The 25,742-nt window shown below is 39.4% G+C and overlaps 1 protein-coding gene across 3 annotated transcripts in view; it reads right to left on the bottom strand.

Moving 5' to 3' along the window:
- Nucleotides 1–221: 221 nt before the first annotated feature.
- Nucleotides 222–25,742, bottom strand: part of ARHGAP18 (Rho GTPase activating protein 18) — a 121,521-nt gene continuing 96,000 nt past the window's right edge. For all 3 annotated transcript variants that reach the window (XM_073337273.2, XM_073337272.2, XM_073337275.2), the window contains exons 8-15: nucleotides 23,779–23,856; nucleotides 21,366–21,525; nucleotides 19,338–19,420; nucleotides 17,469–17,675; nucleotides 16,417–16,563; nucleotides 8,457–8,581; nucleotides 7,083–7,144; nucleotides 222–2,749 (exon numbers count right to left, since the gene is read on the bottom strand). In XM_073337273.2, the coding sequence (XP_073193374.2) occupies nucleotides 2,658–2,749; nucleotides 7,083–7,144; nucleotides 8,457–8,581; nucleotides 16,417–16,563; nucleotides 17,469–17,675; nucleotides 19,338–19,420; nucleotides 21,366–21,525; nucleotides 23,779–23,856 (954 nt within the window). In that variant the 3' untranslated portion in view covers nucleotides 222–2,657. The remainder of the gene's footprint in view (nucleotides 2,750–7,082; nucleotides 7,145–8,456; nucleotides 8,582–16,416; nucleotides 16,564–17,468; nucleotides 17,676–19,337; nucleotides 19,421–21,365; nucleotides 21,526–23,778; nucleotides 23,857–25,742) is intronic.

Raw genomic sequence — 25,742 nt, forward strand, 5'->3', positions numbered from 1 at the left:
CTAAGATGGAGCACCCCAATAAATAAATAATCTTCCTGTTTAAACCGAGGTCCCTTCTTTGGCTGTTATCCAATTGGGCATTCAAACCTCCAAGGCTGTGTGGCCTATTACAGGGCACATAAAAGTAACACATAAGGAAATATGGAATACAGTAAAACACTAAGTGTGTTCATAAGAAGAAAAAATACCAAGTAAACCAGTTTTCATCTGAAACATCTCTTTTATACATAAAGCTATAGACTACCCATATGGATTATGAAGTGAGGCATTCAAAACAAAAAGTTTATTCAACAACTAGTCAGCATTGCTTTTGTGTACATTTCTATAGCATAATAATTAAAATAAGAGAATTAAGAAAAAAACATTTGATTATAAAAATTATTTTTAAATTAAAAAAAAAGGTAATGGCACTAAACCTGCAACAAAGTTATTTAAATTATCGTAGCCACCAGGGTGAAATTTTACAGCTATTCTTCTCATCAGTACTTTGTTCCTGATTAAAATAATATCTAGAGTTCCAGTAACATGTAAGCTGTTTTTTAAAGAACTATAGCTAAAGTATTATGAACACACAGTTTGCTGTATTACACATCTAAATTGCCTTATATTTATTACATTCTAGACTCATAAATATTTGCTCAAGCATTTTTTTGTTTCTTACTCCCTTCCTTGTATTTACAGTATAGTCTTTGTTCTATCCACAAGATGACTTGTGTTATAGAATCCCTGGGAACAATTCTTCCTGCCCCATTGCAATATTCTCTGCTGTTTTGATTAAAAATAAAAACAAAAGAATACCAAAAGCACACAAACATAAATTGTTCATATGTTGTGTGTCTCACCTAAATGGAATAACTAACCAGCAGATGTGCACAAAACTCTTTCTATAAAGAACACATTCTATAACCTTTACAGTTATACACTATTGCATATCTATGTTGCAGATGCAACAGTTCCAACCGTGTAATTTTAAGTTCACTTGTGAATAATACAGTGTGAGAGCCTGATCCAAAGCTCGTTGAAAAGATTCCCTTTGACGTCATTGGGTTTGATCAGGTCCAAAAGGCCTGATTCTTCCCCTGGATATGTACACAAGACTCCCTTTGAACTCAATGAAATCAATGTGTCCAAAGGGAAAATTTGGTGCAGAGGGTGTGTTTTCGCTTCAGAGTTAGATCAACTGAGTGGCACCAGCATTGATCTAGCTCAGGTGAGTAGCCACACTGCAAAGCCACACTCAAGTTACTGGGTCTCCACTGGGGCTGCACTCACGTGTGTGTGTGACGCTAAAGGGCATATCCCATGTTTCTTCACCCGGTGACTTTTGGGACTTGTTTGTCCTTCTGGGGACATGGGGAAAATTGTGGGACAGCACTGAAGGACTATCAGCTCTCAAGTGGTTTAGCCTTCATCCTCATTACCAAGTGGGCAGGTTACCAGCCCAAGTGAAAGCAGAACTTGGGCTTTAGCTTATACCCCAGGATAGGCCAGCTAGCCCAGGTATAAAGCACCACTATAGTTGGGTAAGAGGGTTTTGTATGTGGTCAGGAGCCAGTTTAGCAGCAACATCAAATAAGAGCCTGGGTTAACTCTGTAGTGAAGACATGCTCTAAGGGGGGAGGAGGGGTTTGGTAGTTTGCTAAATGTGAATTTCAGACCAGTTACTTGCCACAGTTGTTTTATTTATCCTGAATGTTTGTGTTCTGCAATTTGTAAGTAATTTGGCAGTTTTTGGCAGTTCGCAAAATGTTTTGAAATCTGTCAGATGGTCTAAGAAAATCCAAAGCAGTTCACAATGTCCCTGTATGGCACCACTAAAACAGCTCAGTGCCTTCACACTGGATGCTAATATTCCAACATTACAAAGGACACTACTTAGGATTGTAGGCTTTCAAATGGACTCACCTTGACATGTGGTCCCATTTAAAAATTCTTTACCATCAAGAATACAAGCAAACCACTAGATCAATAATATAAAAGAGTGTGCAACTTAGTTTGTCTAGCAGGAATGCTGGGCAGAAATAGAAGTTTTCACAAAAAAACTCACTAGCTCCCAATTTTCATCAAAATGTACCCCGGAAGGAAAAAATTGGGGCACACTTATTAAGACGGAGACAGGATATATTACATTACAGTTTTTCTACTTTGAATCTCACAGTGATTGAGGAAACTTTATGTCTCTGGAATCATTCTTTTTATTTAATATCTATATTACTGTAGCACTCAGAAGCCCCGGTTAGGGTTGGGTTCCCCACCATGCTAGGCGCTATGAAAAACACATATATAAAGAAAGACAATATAGATCTCCCTCGCACAATAAGATTATAGATGTGAACATAAGACCTGCCAGATGGAACCATTATCAAGATACAATGGTTGTCACTGAAAAGTCAACATTTAACTTCAGTTACCATGCAATCACTGCTTAGTCTAAGTATGCATAGCGGGGAAAGCTAATATCTCAGATATTGCTGCATGGTGACAGTGGTAAATGTTGCCAACTTAGTGGAAACCACTTGTAAGTGATTTAATAAGCTTGACAATATTCCTTTAATAGTACAATGCATTTGAATGATAAAACAATATCCTGTCCTTTTAGAATACACAGTATTACGAAGTCCAGTCCACAGATTTTTCTTTTGTAATTTGTTATGAGTTTAACTATGCTTGGACTTTATAACCCACTCAGCATTTGGGTTGAGTTGGTACAGGTCCTTCATGTAGGTATCATCATCAAGGCAGCGTTCTCCTAACAAAAAGAGATGTGTGATTAGATTTAGTACACCTAAAAAAAGGGAATTTACTTTCAACATTCATAGAACTATTCCAGTCTATTTAGATTTTTATACTGTGCCCATCACCATGGTATCTAACAAAGCAGAGGAAAAGTGACATCAAGAATTACTCTCTTATTTTTCACCCTGACTCATGGGGGCTGTACTTAGTGGGATTCTTTAATTATCTTGTCCATAATTAGGTCAGATCCTTCGGATGATGTAAATTGAGGTATTCCATTGACGTCAGTGGATCTATGCTGATTTATACCACCTGAGGATTTGATGCTATTGGGGATAAGTCAAAAGGCTGCGTTTTCCATTTAGATCTGAAGGCTGTTATATTTATGGTCATTTTCAATTCCTTTGGAGGGGAGTTCAAGAGGTGGGGCTTTTGACCAAGAAAGCTGTGCACCTTCCCACTCCCAGCTCTTACCAGTCTTGATCTTGTTAACAGTTCCTTCGTATCCAGTGTGCACAGCTGTGTTGTGATAGGTCAAATCATGGAGAGAAAAGCAGTTTAACTTCTGCTGATATTTTATCCTAGTCTAATGTCTAGTAGCTGTTACGAAAATAATAATTTAAGCATAAATGAACGTAAGAGTACTGCAATGATTAGAAAGGCAGCAAGTCAATATTAGTAAAGGTAGAACCATGAATATGTCGCCTTGTTTGAGTTGTAGTCTTCTATGTTCCCAAGTTCTTCAAGGAATCATCTGCTATATATACACATATTATATATGCAAACTACGCTGAAAGAATATTATTAAGGTTGCAAAGTCAAGCATTCAAAAGTTAGGAAATGCCAGAATTAAGGTTGCATGAGCAACTTTAATTCAGCCCCCCGTGCACACGCATTATGATACAGTCATTAATTCCACCACTGCGTACCTGACACAAAGGCTGCCCTCCTGCCAAACTTCAAATCCCCACTTCAAACATGAAGGCACAAGAGCTTCTCAAAGAAAAGGTTAACGTAGGCAGTTTTCTGTAACGTTGTTCTCAGAAATAGCCTATCCATTTAGGATGAAATTTCTCCTCCCTCTCTTTGCCTCCTGCCCACGTCCTCCCCACCCCCCCCCCCCCACCCCCCAAAAATCAGCCTGTGGCAGACACACAGCATGGAACATTTCAGCCCGAACTTTTAAAGTTTGGCAAAGCTATAAGCAACTGAAAACAGGGTCTTATAATGGATAGTGTCAGGCAACCTGCTGATGCTACCAGCCCTGCACAGAATATACATGAAGGAGGAAAGACTCAGCAGTGACAATCAATAATTAAATATATTGGTCATGTTGCTGCATTTTATAGTGAGCTGTTGGTTCTTTCCTCTTTTGTGCAATCTCTGCATGAGTTTGCTGTGTCATGAAGAAAATGACAGCCAAGAGCAGAAGAGCCCGGACACAACAAATGAAAAGAGAGTCAGCCTGTCTGCTTGCCCAGCAGCTTAAAGTCAGGAAGCTTCTCTTCACCAGCCCCACAGTAACTGCTACAGTAATTAGAAGTAGGAAACATAGGGAGTGATAAAATGCAATTATCAAAAAGGTTTATTAGCAAAGAGGAGGATTACTCAGGAGGCTTCCAGCATTCCACCAAATGCCATAACAAGCTTGCAGAAAATCTCCAGCTTGCCACATCTTCACTTTAACAAGCACATAGAGTAACTACATTTCAAGTAGAGGGTCTATTCAATAAACCAGTTTCTAATAAGCAACCAGATATAAATTAGCAATAAACATTTCTCTCTCTCACACACACACACAGCCCCACTCCCACAGAGCTTCCCAGTATTACAAAATATGCATACTCAGATTATATACTTTCATTACAAACATACATGCAAATCAACCCAGTTTTATTTATGTACATACATTATATACTACCACAATATACCTGACGTAGTAATAAATAGGTCTCAGTTCCACTGAAGTCAATTATAAGCCTTTTTCTATGATATTAATATTGCTGTGAAATAAACAAATGCTCCTCTCCTAAAAACAGCCTTATGGAACTGCGAAGACATTCTTACTTAACAGATACAGAGAATCTGTGCAGAGAGACATGGAGAACCTGTGTAGTCATTTGATATAAATGAATATTATTTTTTAATCAGGCATTAGGCACAGAATAAAAACCTTTGTGACTAGTTGCCCTTACAATGCTGTATTAGAAAAACTGAAGCATGTCTATAACATATTGTAAATAAAAGCTGATATTGTAATGATTTTGGTTTTGGTGTAAATGTTTAAGCTATTTTTAAAGCAGTAACATGGTAGAGAAAAAATAGGTTAGCATCTGCAGAGAGTACAAAAGTATTAAATTTTTGCTTAAAGTTATAAATTTTGGTAAACTTAACAGGCCACAGTTAATAGAAAAAACAAAGTAAATCTAGTTCATGTTGTCTAGTTCATGAATGATTTTTTAATTCGCTCAGCCCATTAAAAATTTGTGGTTAGAGAGTGATTCTCAGTGTAGACTTTAGAAAGAAACACCTTTTCGTTCATTAAAGAAAAATTCTAGTACATTCAAAATGGTGTTCTGGCATTAATTATACTAAGCCACTGTCTTGTTTTAATAGCCTGTTATTCAGAGCTGGGAAACTTGCATCACGGGAAGGCCAGAGAATCTTTCCTATTGACAGTGACTTCCCCTGTGTTTGATGTGGAACACGGGAGTGGAGGTTGTAAGGGAAGCTCAAACAGTAAGCATGAAGATAAGGACCATTTTACTGTTCAGTGTGCTTAAATATTTCTCATTTTTAAAAATAAATAATTAGGAGAAGCTATGACAATCTCTCTCTCCTTATAGGGGAGATTATAAGATGCTATGGGCTATGGTGCCACCTATATGTTGATGACACCAGCTCTGTCCTTCCTTCTCACTAAAGTCTCCCTGACGCCTTATCGGAGTAAACTAGGGACATGGATAAAAAGCAGCTGATTCAGGCTCATCCCAGGCAAAACAGAAGTGATGCCAGTTGGCAGGAGACAGCACTTCAGAGAAATGCAAAAGTCTGTGACCATGATCTCATCCCTTCTCCACACTCAAAGCTTTTGGACTCTTGTCTGTTGCTAGACACCCAGATAGCAACCATGTTCAAAACCACTTTTCCTCCTCTATGACTGGGCAGGAATCGATGGTAAGCTTTCCTGCCAGAAGAGAGCCATGCTATCGTCACCTTCAGACTGGACTGCCATTATAAGGCGCACCTGGTAAATACTAGGAAGGCTGCCCAGGTATTACAGTTTGTCAGGTGTTCAGTGGCCTAACTGCTGAACAGGACGGACCAACTTTGCACTAGTTGCCTGTGCTGCTCTGGGTCCAATTCCAGGTTCTGGCCCTCATCTACGAAGCCCTGAATGAGGTGAGCTCCTTCCTTCAGTGACCACCACTCTCACCTCACACTGGCGCGGAAGCTGCCGTCAGTAACGACTCTTCTGTCCAGGGTATAACTTGTAGCGGCTGGGACAGAACGTTCTCTTTAGGTGGCATAAAACGGTGGAATCTGCTTCTACTGTGGCTTGGACAGAGGCCATCTTTAGGGTGAGTTACAGACTTCACTTCTTCGTGTCTGTAATGCTAATATATGTGACATGTGGCGGGGGACGGGGGGGGGGGGGCACTGGGAGTCGGGCCCTTCAAGTAGGAAGTTATGAAAAAGGAAGAATGGATGGAGAGTTTCTGGTGGGGACATGCCTTGTATATAAACTTGTGGGTAAAAACATTCATATAATGATGATGGACATTTTAGAAATGCAAATCATCACAAATAAATACTAACAGGAATGCCAACTTAGCAGATATCCATGATATAGATTATTACATGCTTTTGACCTGCCTCTTACTATCCACTTGGGGCTTGATTCATCTGTGAACGAGGACTGTGATGCAATGTGCACCCTTGCTCATGCAACCCTGGGGCACAAAAGATCTTTCCCCAGACATTCTTGCATGTGGGAGCCTAGACAGGGTTCCATAGAACCCAAGCCAGCAGAGGGTGCCTGTGTTGAATAAACGAACCCTCTGAATGTGAATATTCTGGCCCCTACTCCCTCTCCTTCCAACACTGCCCATCTTTTAAGCTGTACCAGGTGGCTCTGGATGAACATGCAGCTACTGGTGAACCCATGGAATGAATGAATCAAGCCCATAATTAATTCTAAACTTTATCAGCCAAACTTTTGCCTCATTCACACGTACATGCACCCACAGCGAAGTCAATAGGGATCATGTGGATGTAACTGAGGGCAAAGTTAGGCCCAAGCAATCTCATTTCAGCAAGGGAATCTGTTGAGAAAACATCCTTACCAATATTTCCTCCAATTTCATATAAAAATACCTCTTCTTTCTTGAGAGCTTGGACAACTCCACTGTTAGGAACAAAACAAAATGATTAGCTATCCCACCAAATAGCTTGCAATCAAACCACTTAAATGTGCCTGGGAAATGTGATGGTAGTTAAGGAAACTGACAATGCATAGAAATTATCTATACATTTCTATTTTACCCATCTCTACACACACACAAAGGAAAAAGACTATCACACCAGTATGATAATGCAAACAAGAGTAATTCTGCATAGTAAATTATAAAGAAGAAAAATAAATCAGACTTTAAGGAACTGAGACTTTTAGAAAAGATTAATCTTTTTATTGACAGTTGGTGGCAGCCTGACTTTGTGCTCTTTGGCTCTGCTCTGAATTTTTTTTTTTTTTTTACTGTTGCTGCAAAAACGAATTCTCCCATCATACATTTCATATCTCTGAATGTGTAGGGGAAGGCATAATCATGCTCTTATTTTCCTTCTTATTTTTCTGTAACTAAATGGGGGGCAAACATAATTTTTTCCAAAACCAATAAAATCCTCATCTGATTGCGATGAGGTGTGCCAACTTGCAGCTGAAAAGAATGTTTTGCCAAAATCATAAGCCCCTTTAAAAAAAGGAATTTAGATAAGAATAAATTCTTAATCTTAAGAAGAATGGAATGCTACTGCATCATCATTAATAACTAGATAAATGATGTAGAAACTGAAAAGTTACTTTGCATTACCTCCCTCGCACTCACACACACACACACACACACACACACACAGTAGGATCCGAAGTCCACCTAAGTTAATGATGTTAAAGTCCATTTAAGTTTCCAATGACTTCAGTGGAATTTGGATTAGGCCCAAATATAGATATTGATTTACATCTGTGTGTATCTCTCTCTCATAGATCTATGTATATATGGATATGAATTAATGTTTTTTCCTGAAGGGTTTATCTTCTCTTTCCCCATTCCTTTTTCTCTTAGACTTCTTTTCTTAGAGTTCCCCGCTAAATTCTCCACAGGATGATATAAAAACTTACTGTGTTCCATGGATGCCATTCCTAACCCAGCTGACAAAACAGCAATTAATTCTCTACCAACATACTACACTTTGGCATATTCCTGAAGGCCTCAATATGTAAGGATTTAGGCTGTAAGGAGCATTAGAAGTGCTTCTTGGAACAATCCAAATCATTAGTTCATCAAACATTTATTTGAACAGGCTAAATTCACTGGTCACTGAACTCACTTTAATTGTTAACCATATCTGCTCTTTTGTCAAACTATTTTAAAACTTTTTTTGTGATACGAAATACTAAAAGTCACTTATTCTGAAATGTTAGTAAAACAAAAAGGGATTTGTACCTCTTCTGGCTGAGAAACCTGGCTACTATATCACTGGCTTTTAGTTCTTCCGTCAGCTGTATTGCCATGGAAACTTTCGAAAGACGAGGCGCTTGCACCCGTATCACTCCCTGAGGAACATCAGCCTGCGAAGCAATAATGAAATTGGAACAAAGCTGCTAGCAGCTGGCTTTGATGAGTTTCTCCAAATACTGCATGCAATAAGTAATTTAGTACAATGCTCTGTAAGTATGCTTAACTACTGTCTACATCATTGCAGAAAAATGTTAACTACGTTGTAATTTACTAAATTACATCAGACCCTCAAATCTCTTTTTAATGCCAATAGAGAACTTTATAACAAAAGAACAGTAATGTTTAATTATTTTCCATAGATGTTATGAATGATAACAGTAACGATTATTGCTATATTAAGAGACAATTTCAGCATGTTATGAAGCTTGTGTGTTTGATATAGTAATACATGAACCAGATTCAGAAAGGAGATGTTGTATGCGCTAGTGCCAGGCAAAAATTTCCAGTTTCCTTTAACCTGAATTTCACAAAAGATTTTACAAATGTATTCACAGATCTGTATAATTTGTTCAATTGATTTTTTTAACAAAATCTTTTCCCTTTCATATATAGACACTCACAAATCATTTGTGCAGCTTTTAACCTCCCTTTCTTGTTCTCAAGACTTTGTTCAGCTAGTCAGCATGCACTTTTGACTACATAATGGATATATTTTATTTCAATCCATAAATCCCATGGTGATGAATATCAAATTTATATCAGTGCAGAAAAAAGATTGCTTTTTCTATGCAATATACAATACTGACATTTGGCATTAAAAGAAGGCATAATTTATTTATATAGTCAGTCCTAATTTCTGTTCTTAGAGAATTTAGATAATTTTTCTGTACACATAAACTACCATTTGCCTGGTTCCAAATGTCCTTGTTTTGATGTTAAAAGAAGTTTGTGTCAGGGTTACTGCAAAGAAGTATGAGGAGTTCTGAGAGGTAATTCTCTTTTTTTTCTAAACACTGTGATTGTAAAGCTGAATGTTTGTTATTCATTATCAGTGAATAATATCAGAGGTACAGAGGTTATAGAATTAAGCCTAGAAATATTCATGTACACAGATGTGAATCTGGAGCAACTCCATTGAAATCAGTAGAGTTAGAGTGGTGTAGAACCAGTATAAATAAGATCAGAATCAGACCCATAGGTTACTGAGTACAAATGTCATCAGACTATTAATTGCACCACAGTGCTGAGCTCTGCAGTGATAAAATAAGTCTGATCTTAAACCAATGGACTAAGAACAATCACAGCTTAAGCTGTACCCCAGCTACTTTCACAGTCTTTTCATGTATGTTACAACTCTCAGAATTGAACTGCTGGATTGAACACCTAGTCATGTCTAAAGAATTTACAACTGGTGGATCAAGAGTTTGCAAGAGACTACTAGCAGTGATCATGACTATAAGTATCTGTCAAACTGTATACACAAAGTTAACTAGCTCTTGCTTAAATAGCTCTTGCCTGTCTTCAAAACTGTTATGAACATATTCACTGTCAACAAGGGAGCAATCTTCTGAGGGTGGAAAGGCTATTATCCTGAATAGCCTTTCATTGTGTTCTGCACAGTAAATTTAAATCAGCCTTCATTTTCGTATTCAGTTGGATTACATAGTGATTAATTTGTTTGCTCATCGGGCATATGATGGATGTGTGTGAAAACTGTTTGGCTTGATTGTGTGAGTGGGAACAAGTGTGTTAAGAATTTCCACAATATTGTGACATCAAGGTCATAGGTCAAATGGAAAACTTGTTTCATAGCTAAGGAAAATGCACCTATCATCATCTTCAACTCCTAAATTTCTTGGAGGAGTTCATGTTCAACCACACCTACATTCAGGATACCCTACCTGTAGAGAGAGCGATCCTCAGCTGCACCTAGCCCATGTTCAATGCAGCTGATAGAAAAGAGGGAAGGCAAAAGTGGCTTTAAGATATCTTTCTCTTTCCCCATCTCTGAGGTTCATCATGGGATAAACTGGCCACTACAAGTTACCTTGAGTGACATGGTGGGAGAGGCAACATCTTTTATTGGACCAACTTCTATCGGTAAGAGAGACAGAAGTTGGTACAATAAAATCTACTACCTCACTCACCTTGTCTCTAATATCCTAGGATTGACACCGCTACAACAACACTGCATACAGCTAAATTACGTTGGACCATTATGCAGCCAAGGACTGCTCTGTCCTGCCTGTGACATGATCCCTCTCTGCCCTGTAATGGCCCGTATGCCAAGAAGGATTGGATAGTGAGTGACATAAAACTGGTTATGCCATCTAAGGGTTTTCCTACCTCGAGGAAGCCCCCAGTTGTCTGACTAAAGCAGATTTCAAGTCCAGCTTGGTCCTTGCACCATAACAGTAAGGAGACTTAACCAGAGCCATGGATCTGGCCCACACAGCTGTAAATATGGATGTTTTGGAAAGCAAATAACCCTCAGGAGCTTATAAGAAGTAGTCATTCTTAAAGCAAAGCCTGTCTAACACTTAAGTCCTGCTTAGCCCCTATTCTGAGAGTGGAACTTAAATGGTGCATAGGGCATATGCTCTGCAGAAAGGTGAAGATAATCCACCACATGCAGGCCATAGATTAAAAAAGCCACTTAGATAAAAAAGCCACTACTGCCATTTAGAAACTATCCTGCACATATTAAGGTAATTTTAAAATTATAGGGTTAACTTATAACCCACACACTGACTTCTGTGGGACTGCCTGGTATGTAAATTGTGTAGACATTAGCCCCATTTATTTGGAAGTCTAATGCTGCAAACAAGGAAACAGATGGACAATTAAAGATGTGCTCCTGAGAATCCTGAAATCTCAATATTCTACAGTTATCTCAGTTATTTCAGTATTCTAAAGAACAAGTCCAGACGTATCACTACATGAAATGCCTTCTTGTAATCAGGAGCTATACATTACAATCACAAGTCTGAATAATATAAGATACCCAAATATGAATACTGTGCTTCCCTGCATCAAATATTATGGAATGCCTTCTACAGGTAAAAAGGATTTATGAAATAAACTGAAATTAGATTTTTCAGTAACCCTATATAGAGCCTTTTCAGACTTAAAGCCGATGCTTGAAATAATACAAGCATATTTAAAGCTGGGTTATGATCCGTTACATGAAACCTCAGTCCTAATTCTTAAATGGCCTGGGAGGGGCAGGGGGTGAGAGACAGATGTTTGGTGTGCCACCAAATTACATCAGTTAAAAATAAAAAAGATCTAAAAATATTGTTTGATTTAACTACTTCACTATATTCTGCTGCAGTTTCTGTATTGCAGCAGATGATGGCAACATTCCTTGAGGTGCCAACATCCTAATTGTACTGAACTGTTTTCAAAGAATCTATATGCCATTAATCTTCCCATTTTAAATGATCAGTGTGAAGGAATTACATGTTAATGTTTGGCTATCTCCATTTTAAAAGATAGATAGATGGAAACAGATACACTGTTTGCGTGTGTATTTGGAAGGAAGGTTGAGTACTGTCTGAGGAATCAGTCTGTTTTGAAATTGTGTTCTGGTCAGAGATGTTTCAAATCCTGCATCAGCCCTCTGAATATGGGTAAGAAATGTTGAAAACCCTAGCCCCCATCTTGTAATACAGATGCAATGTTACAGAGTCTTTTACCTGAATGGAGTTCATTGTATACAAGGGTCTGCACTGATCCACTTGTTTGCAGGATCAAGACTAAGGTTTTGCCTAATGGCAGAAATACAGTCAAATACTATGCCCCCCAAATGCCACTTCTGAGCCATTCTATATAGGACTTTGAAATGCTGATTTGTTAGTGCTACAACACTGATCCCAGAGCAACCATCTCTAGAGGTAACACTTTTGCAAAGAATGTCGCACAATGACCATTCTTCAGATAGGTATTCTTGGGGTGACTGTATGGAGAGGACTTTAATATCCCAATATAACTAGTTACTGATATATTTCTACTTCCTAAATTATGGCTGACTTGCAAATACACCATCAGTTTTTTAATTCTGTGAAGAAGTGGACATCTAAGTTTAACTGGCAAGTTATTTCACCTACCTTTAAATGTCACATGTGTACTTCAACTTTTCCTGGCCTTAAAAAATCTCTAAATTACACAAATTAGGGGTTGTTTTCTTGGAAAAGTATATACTTCTCCGTTACATCACCTTGCAACAAACCCCCAGGGTTGTGATTTTGTACAAGATCATGGATTTTTATGTGTAATTCTTTTCAGCCTCTCTCCAGTTTGCCTGCCTGTTCTATTCCTGTGAGAAAATAGGGAACTGGTATACACATGAATCCTATGCTACAGTGTGCTGCGAGAAAACTAATACATTTCAGAAATCCTGTTACCCAAGACAAAAGAACAAAACAGACAGGAAGATCAGAGGGATGTTGCAACATACACATGTGGCATAAATCAAACAGTTGACAGGTCTAATTTTTGGCCTAATGGCCTTGATAAACTTGCTTACATTAGAAAACTGTAGTCCTTATGTATCAAAGCTTGCCCACAGCTACAAATGAAATAGGAAATCAGACAATTCAGGCCAGTGCAGTTTTACAGCCTTCCACGAGATGTCTCTAGCTCACTGAAATCTGGAATATGACCTCTGCTAAAGAAGATGATCTGTTCATAGTCATCCAAGCCCAATTTTTATTCATTATGATACAAGGGAATCACATATTTGGTGTTACTTGGTTGTGTGTTTAAAATACCTCTTGCCTTCAGAGGATCTCTTTCAGATGCATTAAATTTAATAAAGTAGATTTTACTGGTAAATAAACTAAAAAGTAAGTTATATTTAACTAATTGGAAATAATGATGCAACAGGTGTGTTTGAGTAAACACCCCACATTAAGATTGACAATCCAATTAGCAGATCCAATTTTTACAGACCAACAGGAAAAAAATTCTCCAAAAACCACATGCAATTTAAAATCATAATGTGTTTATGCTGAGTGGCTGTTACATTGAAATCTATCCTTAGCAATCACTTCTGGGACTGACAAAAATTGGTTGCTTAATGAAGATGGTGCTGTAATGAATATGAAGCCAAATTGTACTCTGTATCTGGGAATACAATGGGATGGAATATTAAGGCAGTGGAAACTTGGACAGATGAGTAGGGAGGAGTATAAAAATATTGCTCGAGCATGCAGGGGTGTAATCAGGAAGACCAAAACACAACTGGAGTTGCAGCTAGCAAGAAATGTGAAGGGTAACAAAAAGGATTTTTACAGGTATGTTAGCAACAAGAAAAACATCAGGGAAAGTGTGAGACCCTTAATGAATGGGGGAGGCAACCTAGTAACAGATGATGTGGAAAAAGCTGAAGTACTCAATGCTTTTTTTGCCTCGGTCTTCACAGACAAGGTCAGCTCCCACACTGCTGTCGTGGGCAACCCAGTATGGGGAGGAGGTGAGCAGCCTTCAGTGGTGAAAGAACAGGTTAAGGACTATTTAGAAAAGCTGGACATGCACAAGTCCATGGGTCCAGATCTAATGCATCCGAGAGTGCTGAGGGAATTGGCTGATGTGATTGCAGAGCCATTGGCCATTATCTTTGAAAACTCGTGGTGATCAGGAGTGGTCCTGGACGATTGGAAAAAGGAAAATATAGTGCCCCTCTTTAAAAAAGGGAAGAAGGTGAACCAGGGAACTACAGACCGGTCAGCTTCACCTCAGTCCCTGGAAAAATCATGGAGCATGTCCTCAGGGAAACCATTTTGAAGCATTTGGAGGAGAGGAAGGTGATCAGGAACAGTCAACATGGATTCACCAAGGGCAAGTCATTCACCAAGGGCAGACCAACCTGATTGCCTTCTATGATGAGATAACTGGCTCTGTGGATATGGGGAAAGCAGTGGACATGATATATCTTGACTTTAGCAAAGCTTTTGATACCATCTCCCACAGTATTCTTACCAGCAAGTTAAAAAAGTATGGATTGGATGAATGGACTATAAGATGGATAGAAAGCTGGCTAGATTGTCGGGCTCAACAGGCAGTGATCAACGGCTTGATGTCTAGTTGGCAGCCGGAATCAAGCAGAGTGCCCCAGGGGTCAGTCCTGGGGCTGGTTTTGTTCCACATCTTTATTAATTATCTGGATGATGGGATGGATTGCACCCTCAGCAAGTTCACAGATGACACTAAGCTGGGGGGAGAATTAAATACACTGGAGGGTAGGGATAGGGTCCAGATTGACCTAGACAAATTGGAGGATTGAGCCAAAAGAAATCTGATGGCTCAACAAGGACAAGTGCAGAGTCCTGCACTTAGGACAAAAGAATCCATGAACTGCTACAGGCTGGGGACCGACTGGCTAAGAAGCAGTTCTGCAGAAAAGGACCTGGGGATTACAGTGGACGAGAGGCTGGATATGAGCCAGCAGTGTGCCCTTGTTGCCATGAGGGCTAATGCATATTAGGCTGCATTAGTAGGAGCATTGCCAGCAGATCAAGGGAAGTGATTATTCCCCTCTATTCAGCACTGGTGAAGCCACATCTGGAGTATTGCATCCAGTTTTGGGGCCCCCACTATAGAAAGGATGTGGACAAATTGGAGAGAGTCCAGCGCAGGGCAACAAAAATGATCAGGGGGTTGGGGTACATGACATAAGAGGAGAGACTAAGGGAACTGCGCTTGTTTAGTCTGCAGAAGAGAAGAGTGAGTGGCGGATTTGATAGCAGCCTTCAACTACCTGAAGGGGGGTTCCCAAGACGGTGGAGCTCGGCTGTTCTCAGTGATGGCAGATGACAGAACAAAGAGCATTGGGGGAGGTCTAGGTTGGATATTAGGAAACTCTATTTCACTAGGAGAGTGGTGAAGTACTGGAATGGGTTACCTAGGGAGGTGGTGGAATCTCCATCCTTAGAGGATTTTAAGGCCCAGCTTGACAAAGCCCTGGTTGGGATGATTTAGTTGGGGTTGGTCCTGCTTTGAGCAGGAGGTTGGATTAGATGACCTCCTGAGGTCTCTTCCAAACCTAATCTTCTATGATTCTATGACAGTAGTTTTATAAGAGTTGTTTTCTTCTACAGGTTCTACTTTATATTCAGTTACCTAACAACTTGACAATTTGTCTTCATCCCTGTTTTAAAGTTTTAAGTCTACTAGATTTAAAAAATCCCTTTCCTTTCCCCACCCAGATATAGTATTACAGTGCCTGACAGGTTTTTCACTGCTCTTGTTATTGGCTGTAAGTCAGTTGTGATCACATTCCAACATGACTACCATCTGACCTGGTAGTGTCAAGAACTGAATAATATGCACTACATAGAGTTGCTGAGTGTAGCTTCATATAATGAAATTATTATAAAGAAGAATGTGGTGCATAGAGTTTATGCTTTTGGTGGTGGCCTTCCACTGCACTCCTCTATGGTTCACCATCAATTAACATTGTGCTGGAACCACGACAATGTACCCAGAAAATTCAAAGAGCAGCAGAAAAGATATATTCTACCTGGAAATGCAATCAATTCTGTGCATATTCAGCAACAATCATAATATATACTTTGGGAAGTTTAACAGTCTTCAATTGAGTGTTTGTACTATTCGCTAAAAGATAATTATGAACACATGTTAAATGTTATTAGGATATATGAACACAAAGAAGAAGACAATACTTCAGGATGAGCTTTTCAGAAGTGTCCAGTGATTTTGTGTGCTTGTTTTTTTGAGTATCCAAACTGAAAAAACACCTGATTTTCACAGGATGGGTGCCTAGCACTTTCTGAAAAGCAGGTCCCTTTAAGGTGTGTCTAGTTGGACTCCCAAGAATTGAAAGTCACCTCTCAGTTATATCTAGGTAAATCAATTCACTTCATTCTAAGTAAAAGGAGAATTTGGCCCAATAACTCTGATTTGACAAGAGCCTATTTCTTACATCATTGGGGCTCTTGTCTTGCTTTTCATGTTTTTCCTTGTCATAAGCCATCTTTTTCAGCAGTTTCTTCATAGCTTTGTCCTTTTTCTCCTTCTTCTGACATGCAGTGTTTTGTTTTCTCACTTGGTTGACAATAAATTTAGGAATCTGAAAGAATATACATCTTAATTATTAACACACATATAACTTCCTTGAAACACTACACACCTACCAAAACTTTCTAAGAGACATGCTGTCAGATGGGACTTGCAAAAGCTAATATTTATTTCCAGTAACAAACACTCATAAACAATCTAAGGCCTTGACCCCACATTTGGGATCTGCTAGAGTTGAAATTAGTGGGGCTATTTAAGGAGTAAGGTCTCAACATGAGTATGAGTGGCAGAACTGGGCCCTCACATAGTGTTTCTACTTCCCTGAATCAAAAAATATTAAACAAGGAATCTGTATTACAGATTTTGCCCCATAATAATTCTGTAAGTGTGAGACAGTTGGAGGAGACTGGAGATTGTTTAAGGTAGCTAGTGGAAAACAAAGCCCCAAATTTCACAGGGATGAGCTACATCCTGCTTGTAGGTCTTTCATGGGGACTGTCATGACACAACTAATTTTCTCAAAGGACAATGACACGCCCTATACAGAAATAAATTTCAAAACAGGAGACAAAGATCTTGAGGTTGAAAAAAGAAAACTACTCATGAGATAGGTCATTGTTATAGACTATACACAGGCATCCCAGAAGACTTATCTTTGAGATCAGGTATTCTACATAGATATAGTCTATATCTCACATTAATAGTAAGACTGAAAAAATCTAATTTTGCTCTCATCTACAATGGTTTTACCATTGGTGTAACTTCACTGAGAATTACCCATCAGTTAGGGCCCAGCTGTGCCCTTTGCTGCCTCTCCCTTCCCCTCCCCCCCTCCAGCATGTCAATCTCACCCCTGCATCACTGGTAGGGGTTCAGATGCCTCCTTGTTCTTTGAAAGCAATGATGATTTGATTGTGATTTTGTAAAAATGCATATTTTTTTAAAGAACAAACTTACTGTCCAAAGAAGTTTTTGGTACTTAATCATAAAACGCATGACGTTTGCTGTTCCAGCAGCCATAACAAACTCGCTTTGTTCAATAGTCTTTGAGCCTAACCCATGAAACGTGAAGAGGTTTGGAGCCATCACCATTGCAACATTATTTAGTGTCATTTTATTTTTATCTCGATGATCAATTACCCTTTGGAGGAATTCAAGCAGTATCTGAAACGAAAGAAGCACTTGAAGGCAAGTTCTGCACGTGAAAAAATCATATGGAGTGAAGCTTCATGTTATGTATTCTTTGAAAAGGCTTTTTATGTTCTTGTTAAAAAAAAAGTTTATAAAAAAAAAAGCAAACGATGGAAAGTGCAGATGTGTTTACTGATGAGGTCAAACCCTGACTTAGAGCTGAGAGTGTGAAGAAGTAAATCATTCTTCATTCTACCTTAGCTTTGGGGTAAAATTTTCAAAGGGATCTAAGGGTATGTCTACACTGCAATTAGACACAGGCCGCTGGCCCGTGCCAGCTGACTTAGGTTCATGGGGCTCGGGCTAGGGGGCTGTTTAACTGCAGTGTAGACATTTGGGCTCAGTCTGGTGCCTGGGCTCTGGGACCCGAAGCTGTGCTGAAACCCATCTTTATTTACTCCAGTCATGCAGACCACAGAGGAGTAGAGCAGTGCTCTGTGAACCACAGGTAGTCAGTGGAACTGCTTCTGTCTCAGGGACAAAGCACCTGTCAGTCTCTAAGCAATGACACTTTCAGCTATTTCTAGCCCAGCCTCTGTGCATTTCCAGTGGTTTTTTGTCAAACTAGACTGAAAAAAACCACCTATCCAAGCAACTCTGCACCATATACAGCTCTTCTAAAATTTTTCTTTGTCTGGTGCAATCTCAACAGTCACCAAAACCAAAGCTTCGCAGAGGAAAACAGAACCAAACAGCAAAGTGATCTGGAAGGTTTAGAGCAATGGGGGCAGTTGGTATCCAGGGGAAATCCTAATTCACAGAAGGGGAACATAAACAGTACAGATAAAAAATTGGGATATAGTCAAACAACCCCACCCATCACATTCAAGTGAGTTTATTTCCTTTTTATCTCTATGATATTCTAAAATAGTTTTTGCCATGTAAACCAGCAACAGCTGCTGCAGAAAAGGTACTGAATTGGGATTGTGATTAGGAAGTTTGAAGGAGAGGTGGTTCATTACAAGATTATTATTATTAGAATCTCTGGTAAAATTTTCAGAAGTACTTAAGGCCCAGATTTTTAAAGGTATTTAGATTGTAACACCTAATTGATTTAAGAGCGCAAGTCTCATTTTCAAAAGTGACTCGGGCACTTTAGGACTCTAAGTCCCGCAGAATTTCAGTGAGACGAAAGGTATGCCTTCACGGCAATCTGAGGTGCGATTACACCTCAGATAGACATACCCACGTTAGCGTGACCAAAAATAGTTGTGTAGATGCAGATGAACTTCAGTGTGACGTCTACAAGCCAACCAAGGGCAGTGGCTACCTACTTGCATTGCTGAAGCCTGCACCACAGCATCTACACTGCGATTCTTGGCCTTGCTTGCTAGGGTAAAGCTAGCGCAGGTATGTTCACCCAAGCTGCAATCACGTCTGGGACGGCAGTGTAGACATAACCTTGGACTCCTAAGTGCTCAAGTCACTTGTGAAAATGAAACTTAGATTTCTGAGTCACTTACACACTTTTGAAAATTTTATTCTCTGTCTTAAGTTACTGCAAATATGAAAAAAGTAACAACCAGTTAGTTAAAATGTTAAAAGGTACTTGAACTTTTCACAATAGATACATAAAAAATAAGCTCACTTTTCTAATGCATACTTTGTTTTTAAAAAGTGAATAACCAATCTAACCTTCAAAGTGTCTCTGTTTGCTTCAGGTAGGAGTAGTACCAGAAGATTCAATGCTTGCAGTTGATGCTTCTTAGTTGGAAGATCTGCCAAGGAAGCATATACATCTCACTTCTTTAAAAGTTTTATTTTTTTCCTCCAAAAAAAGCATGATTTTAAGTTAAATTTTCTTGTAAAATGTCAAGTTTATCCTGTTCATAGATTTTCTACGTAATGTTGATGAGCAACAGCAGTTGCAGCAGTGACCCAGCAGTGATAACAGTAGTGATAATAGCAGTATTGCGATGGTGTTGATAACTGTCATGATGATGTTCCTATTCTGTAACAATTGCGCTTATTTGATTGTACATGAACCTGCAGAACAGACAGGCAAATTTAAAATAAATAGTTACGTAAAAACAAATGATCCTCTAGTCTATTTTGCACCATCATCCTTGGCATAAAACAGACTTATATGTTGTGGACCTAATCTAATCATGTGAGGATTCCTTGGATGTGGTAGAGCCATCATAGAGCTCCTATATGACCCTCTCCTGGCTGCCAGCATGGCTAGTGGAACAAGGACATGGACAGTGCCTTCTTAAAAAGAAAAGGAGGACTTGTGGCACCTTAGAGACTAACCAATTTATTTGAGCATGAGCTTTCTTAGTTCCCAGCAATTCCTGGTTGTTGGAACAGCCCCCCAAGGGGTAGTGGCAGCCCACACAAGTTAAAGCATCCCAGGGGCAACTCTAAGTTTCAACTAGGAACTGGCCTATAGCTCACTGTCTGCAGAATAAGGAGTGCACAAAGGTAGCTTAAACCCTTATCCTTACCCCCTCATGACTTTTGTGTCATGTGTGCTCTGCAATCTGGGCCACTTTCCTGTGACATGTGAAAAGATATCATGTGTGTGTGTGTCTCTCTCTTGCTCTCTCGACCCTTTGGGATCCTCCTAATGGCTTCCTCCAAAAGTGACCAGTTCTTCTGGTCCTGGACAACAGGAAATGGATTCATCTGAAACCTGTCAGAATCCCTCCTGCATTGGCTGGAGGATTTAATAAAAGAGGGGCTCCCCACGCCTGCTGGACTTCTAAGGAATTGCAAAATCAGTATCACACACTCTCTTTTTAAAGCAACTGATGTGTGTTCTTGCCCAGATTGCTGCTTTATTAGTCAATAGGCTACATTAGAGTAGATTCTCACAGTAACTGGCCGATTATTGGGGAACTGATGGCAATCAACAGCTCTGATTTTTTTTCTGGCAAATAGATACCAACTATCCTCCAAATATTAGCAGAAGCAGCATATTTTATCTTCTGGTTGATTTCCTGCTGAACTGTAACTTCCTCCCTGTTGCTTATTTAAAGAGAATGATCATTTATAAACTGCTACTACCTTAACTGTAGTTTTTTAGGGCTTGTTTCATTGAAACAGAGAGCTTGAGTTACCCCAATCAAGCTAGCCTAGTTCCAGTGACGAGCAACCACACTGAAAAACACTTGTGCTACACCGATTTATTGGCTCAGCAGATGGCAAGTTGCTATTCGAGCTACTGCATCCCCACTGCATTCCTAGCTCAGGTGTCAGCAGCACTTGAGCATCAACCCACATCTCCTGGACAAGCCAGCTAGCTCTAGCATAAAGCACCACTTAACTAAAGCTAGAGAATTCTGTGCATGGACGGGAGTCAGTTTTGGGGCAAAACTCGAATTCTAGCTCAAGCTAGCAGATAATGCCTTATAATTCACCTAGTGTTTCCCAAATACTATTATATAAATCTGAGTGTTTTCTTTCCCATGTGTGCTAATAAATGAATGTTCTGCGAAAAATGTCTCATTTGAACACCAGCCAATCAGCAACAGCCAATCTTTTCTAGACAGAATTAATCCTGTTACTATTTAATGTACTGTTCAGGCTCACATATTGTTCGTGAAAACGGTTTCACAGCAAAGGTGTATTTGTTGAGATAACTCCCTTCTCTGTGTTTAAGACGCTGCTGTTTGTGGTGTCGCCTCTGTAAATCTGAGACCCAGAAGGGACGCTGCTTACTCTGCACATGCTGGAAAGCTTTGAGATATTCCACAGTGAGCAGTGGCTGAGGCAGTTCTCGGATGAAGAGTTTTAAAAGACTTGCTGCATCATGTTGCTTTACACTTTCCCAGTTGAAAGTCCCTTCATAAAACTTTGCTTCCAGTTCTTGGCAAAGACTCTGAAAGAGAGCAGAACAGAAAGTACCTTCAATGCGGAGTTTTATTCATGCTGGTGGAAGATTTGTGCATTTCCCATATAGCATCCTTTCCACCCTTTGAAAAAAAGACATCTGAAATTATCATTCAAGCACCACCTGCTATTGCTACTTTGCTACAAAAAGATAAACTCTGGACCAGAAGTATTAGAAGTGTGCAGCTAAAACCAAATGCTAATAGGCACCAGACAACATAGCTGTTCCCAGGGCACTGGCATACCCATAGGGCCAAATCCTGCAGTCCTTCCTCAGGTCATATAATACTTTGTTCAGGAAAGAGCCTGATAAGAGCCAGATAATTATGCAAGTTGAGACTCAAAGAGTCTCCTACCGATACCTTCTGCTGAGGCAAAGTTGGCCCCCTCTTCCTCTTGCAGCACAAGGAAATATCCAAACCTGTGGATGGCCTGACATCTGTGGAGAATCTCCAACCAATCATGAGGCATGTGCACAGATGTTCAAGTCCCGACTGAATGGCTCCCATGGGAGTTTTCACTAGTTTTGGAGCTTAAACCTGCCCTTGTTTTGAGCTGGGGATTGGGTTCTACAGCATGGAGAGTAAGCAGCATCTAGTAACACTGACTGCTTCAGCATTGTCTTATGCAGATATAACTGCGTGGTTCTAAGTGGGAAGGCTGCTTTAGTCATCAAGACCCTTTGACAACCATACCGGAGAGTCTTCGGGGGGATCAGAAGGAGTGGGAGCATATCACAGAGCTGCTGTTCCAGATTTGTGCCTCCTGCTTCAGATTTCACTCCATTAATTTCTTGGACTACTGGATGGCTTAGGAGACCTGGAGGCACCTGGGCACCAAGAAAAAGAATCCAGGACCCGACCAATCCAGGAGAGAGGAGAAGCCATTCCAGATGTGGGTTATAACAAGCACCAGGAAAAGGGAAGCACTTCAGCCACACCCTGGGGGAGGGACTATACATGTATATAAAAAGATTGCGTTTTAGCAGACAGGCAAATGTGCTGCATAACAGATGAAATTTAAACTGTCCACCCTAAAGGAAAATTGCTATAGAATTTAAAAGGAAGCACCAACCCACACCATTATTTCCTTACTGGAGATTTTCTGTACCAGCCGATAGAATTCTAAAACTATTCTATAATTCTCTATTGATTTCTAGAGGATAATAAAATTTCAAAGAAACCACAGAGTACTATTTTCTGTTAAATTCTCTACTGTTTGTGTAAAACATTGATCATGCTCATTGTTTTACAAAAGCAATAGGTTCATTCAAAGGAGAAATTCTTCCACATGTTTGATCCTCATTATTTTTGCAGTTACTTAGTGAATGATCTCTTATCTGGAAACACTCCCCGGATTAAACAAAATAAAAAACAAACAAAATCACCCCCAAAATGTGAAACTGTTGGAAAGTGGAAACTAAGTATTAAGCAAAGTCATGAAGCATCTTAGTTACTGGTAAATCAACAAAGTCAGTTTCCATAATATTCTTTTCCTTCAGTTGTTTCTAATGAAGCAGCTGTTGGACAAAGTTCTACATGACAGAGGCTGGCAGATATCTTGAGGCAGCTGAATCCATTTAAATGTTCTTTCTGTTTAGAATTTAAGGTTTCTTTATACCATTCTTATAACAGGCCACATCTTGGTGTAAATCATACCATGTATTTGGTTTTCTGCATTAAAGCAAATACTGAGTTATGGTTTGTGTGTAGTCAGTAGTCACTCTGTAATGTGAACAGAGACTGTGAATAGTGACCTGAGCAGTTAGTAATGCTATTTGTAGAGATAATGGGAGAGATTCTCTATGCAATTTGGCTGTGTAGTGCTATTCTACAAGTTGAATCTCGCCCTTAAGATGACCTAATTAGGCCAGGGAATATTATCCTCCAGTGGCATACAGCCTACATAGCAGCCCACTAGTCATCTGGCTCAGGGGGCTCACCTGGTTCAGGTGCAGACAAAGAGGTTGGAAATCTTGTGAGAACAATTCATGAGATTTTGGTACAGCAGAATCTGAACCTTAGCTTTGATTCAGCCTCAAACCTGACCTCCTGACCTCTTCCCCAAATGTAATCTGGATCAAAATACCATCTCCTTGGCTAGTTTAAATCAAATCGGTTTGTATGTAGTTTTATTAAGATTTCATTGCCAATCTTGCCATTATAAAAGTGTTAACAAGACAAAAGTAAAAACAGCAAATGAGTCTAGACTTTCAGGGTTTTGAGTCCATGCAATATTTTACCTTTACTCTTGCTGCTACTCCTGGTATTCGAAGAAGTCCTTCTGTATCCAATCTTGCCTCTTCTATCTGAGAAATCAGCTGTCAATAAACAGAACCAAGCTGCATGAAGCCAACGTGCGAATTAAAACGTTACTGGGAGATAAATATAGAACAGTGAAATCTGTTTTTGAATACAAATGATTGCAAAGTGGATTATCATGGATATAATTATATGTGTCCTACAAGGAACACCTGATACTGCTCCTTTATTTTTCATGTACACTATTAAGCATTTTTTTAAAAGGGAAAATGTAAAGTCAACACTTTCTACAGAGATAGGGAATTATTCAGATTTCAAAAGTAAACCACCAATTGCTTATCACACTAAAAATCTGCACTAATAAAAACTATTTACTGTAGTACGAAAGACTCTATATTAACTTCCATGTACACTGTCATTTACCACTTTACCAAGGAAGATCTAAGAGCTTGCAATCACTGAAAAGGCTTCAGGTTTACTAATACTGATGGACTCATAACAGACTCAAATGAATTGCTAATCCTATGCATGGCTTAGATGAACTAGAACAATCACTGTAAAAGATTTATACTATATATCATGTATGTGACTGATATGGCAATTTCCTGCAAGATTCTTGGAAGACCTTCTTGTGTTAAGTTTATGTATTATTTTGGGCTGGGATTATTGTAACCTCACTAGGGGGGAGATGTGATAGATGTGATACCTAAGAGTTCAGAAGACAATACTGAAAATGTGTCTGACAAGTATGGACTTTTTGGACAATAAATATGAAGTGGATTTCCTGGGAAATCCCTAGGGAGAGGTTAATGCAAATTCTCCAACTCCTATTATGCAAAAACCCAGCCTGTTGAAGCTATGCCTGAGGAGAAGGTCACTGTCTACCTATTACCTGTTACAGAAGGCCAGGACCCAAGGCCTGAGCTGTATAAAGAAATGGTTCATCTGCCCAGCCTCTGTTCTGGTTCTGGATGTAAGATGGATGAAGTCATAACCATGGAGGAAACCTAGTTGTGGGTGTTTAAGGTTGGAGTTGGGGTGACCTCTGGTAAGCTTTCCAGCATGTTTTATTGTTTTAATGTTTTCTCTGTAACGCTTTTACCATAAGAATAAATGTGGTTGCTTAGAAGGATCTGTGCAGTAACTTAACTTGTAACTACGGGCAATACACTGGGCATAGCTCTTGGAGAGAAAACAAAGTGGAGGTGCTGGCCTGTTAGGCAGTCTGGCTTGCTGGGGTATCACAGTATAGGTCAGGGAGCGGTGCAGCCTTATATCTGCGGTCAGAGGGGAGTGAGATGCAGGATTCCACTCAGGGGAGGTGATGGCTAGGAGTCAGAAGCCTTTCAGTGGGCTTTTTACAATTTTTACAAAATTGATGCCTATTTTAAAAAAATCTTCCTGTTGAATTGGTTTGTTTCAGTGATGTGCAACCAATGTTTTAAAATGCCTGAAAATGTTCTCTCTTAATTTGTTATGAACCCCCAAGTCCAGTAGTGGATGTGATGCAGAAATGAGAAGGGAGAAATGGAAAATCCATTCACATATTTCCCCATTTAAACAAAAAAATATTATAATCAAGATGAGATCACACAGCAAATAAATTAAGTGTATTTGCTAGAAATGTTTATGTAGAACTTTCTTCCTGAAAAACTATACTGAATATATTGATGGTATAGTGTAGTGACCAGTATATGTCATTTGTAGTGGAGTAGGGTGAAGACCTATTTGGAGGATGTGGGGACTTTCTTTTTCTTTTTTTATTACTGTCCATTTGGTACAATCTTGTCCACATCAAAGGTAAAAAAATTGTTCTTCAGAAGTGTGTTTTGGTTTGGTTTGGGTTTTTATAGTCCCTAAAATGTCATTTCTGGCACGAATGATGTAGCAGTAGTGCCTAGAGAGGGATAGGAAATAACTAGAAGTTTCCTTTTGATTTGGTGGG

The sequence above is a fragment of the Lepidochelys kempii genome, chromosome 3 (genome assembly GCF_965140285.1).
Source record: "Lepidochelys kempii isolate rLepKem1 chromosome 3, rLepKem1.hap1, whole genome shotgun sequence".
Classification (NCBI taxonomy): Eukaryota; Metazoa; Chordata; order Testudines; family Cheloniidae; genus Lepidochelys; species Lepidochelys kempii.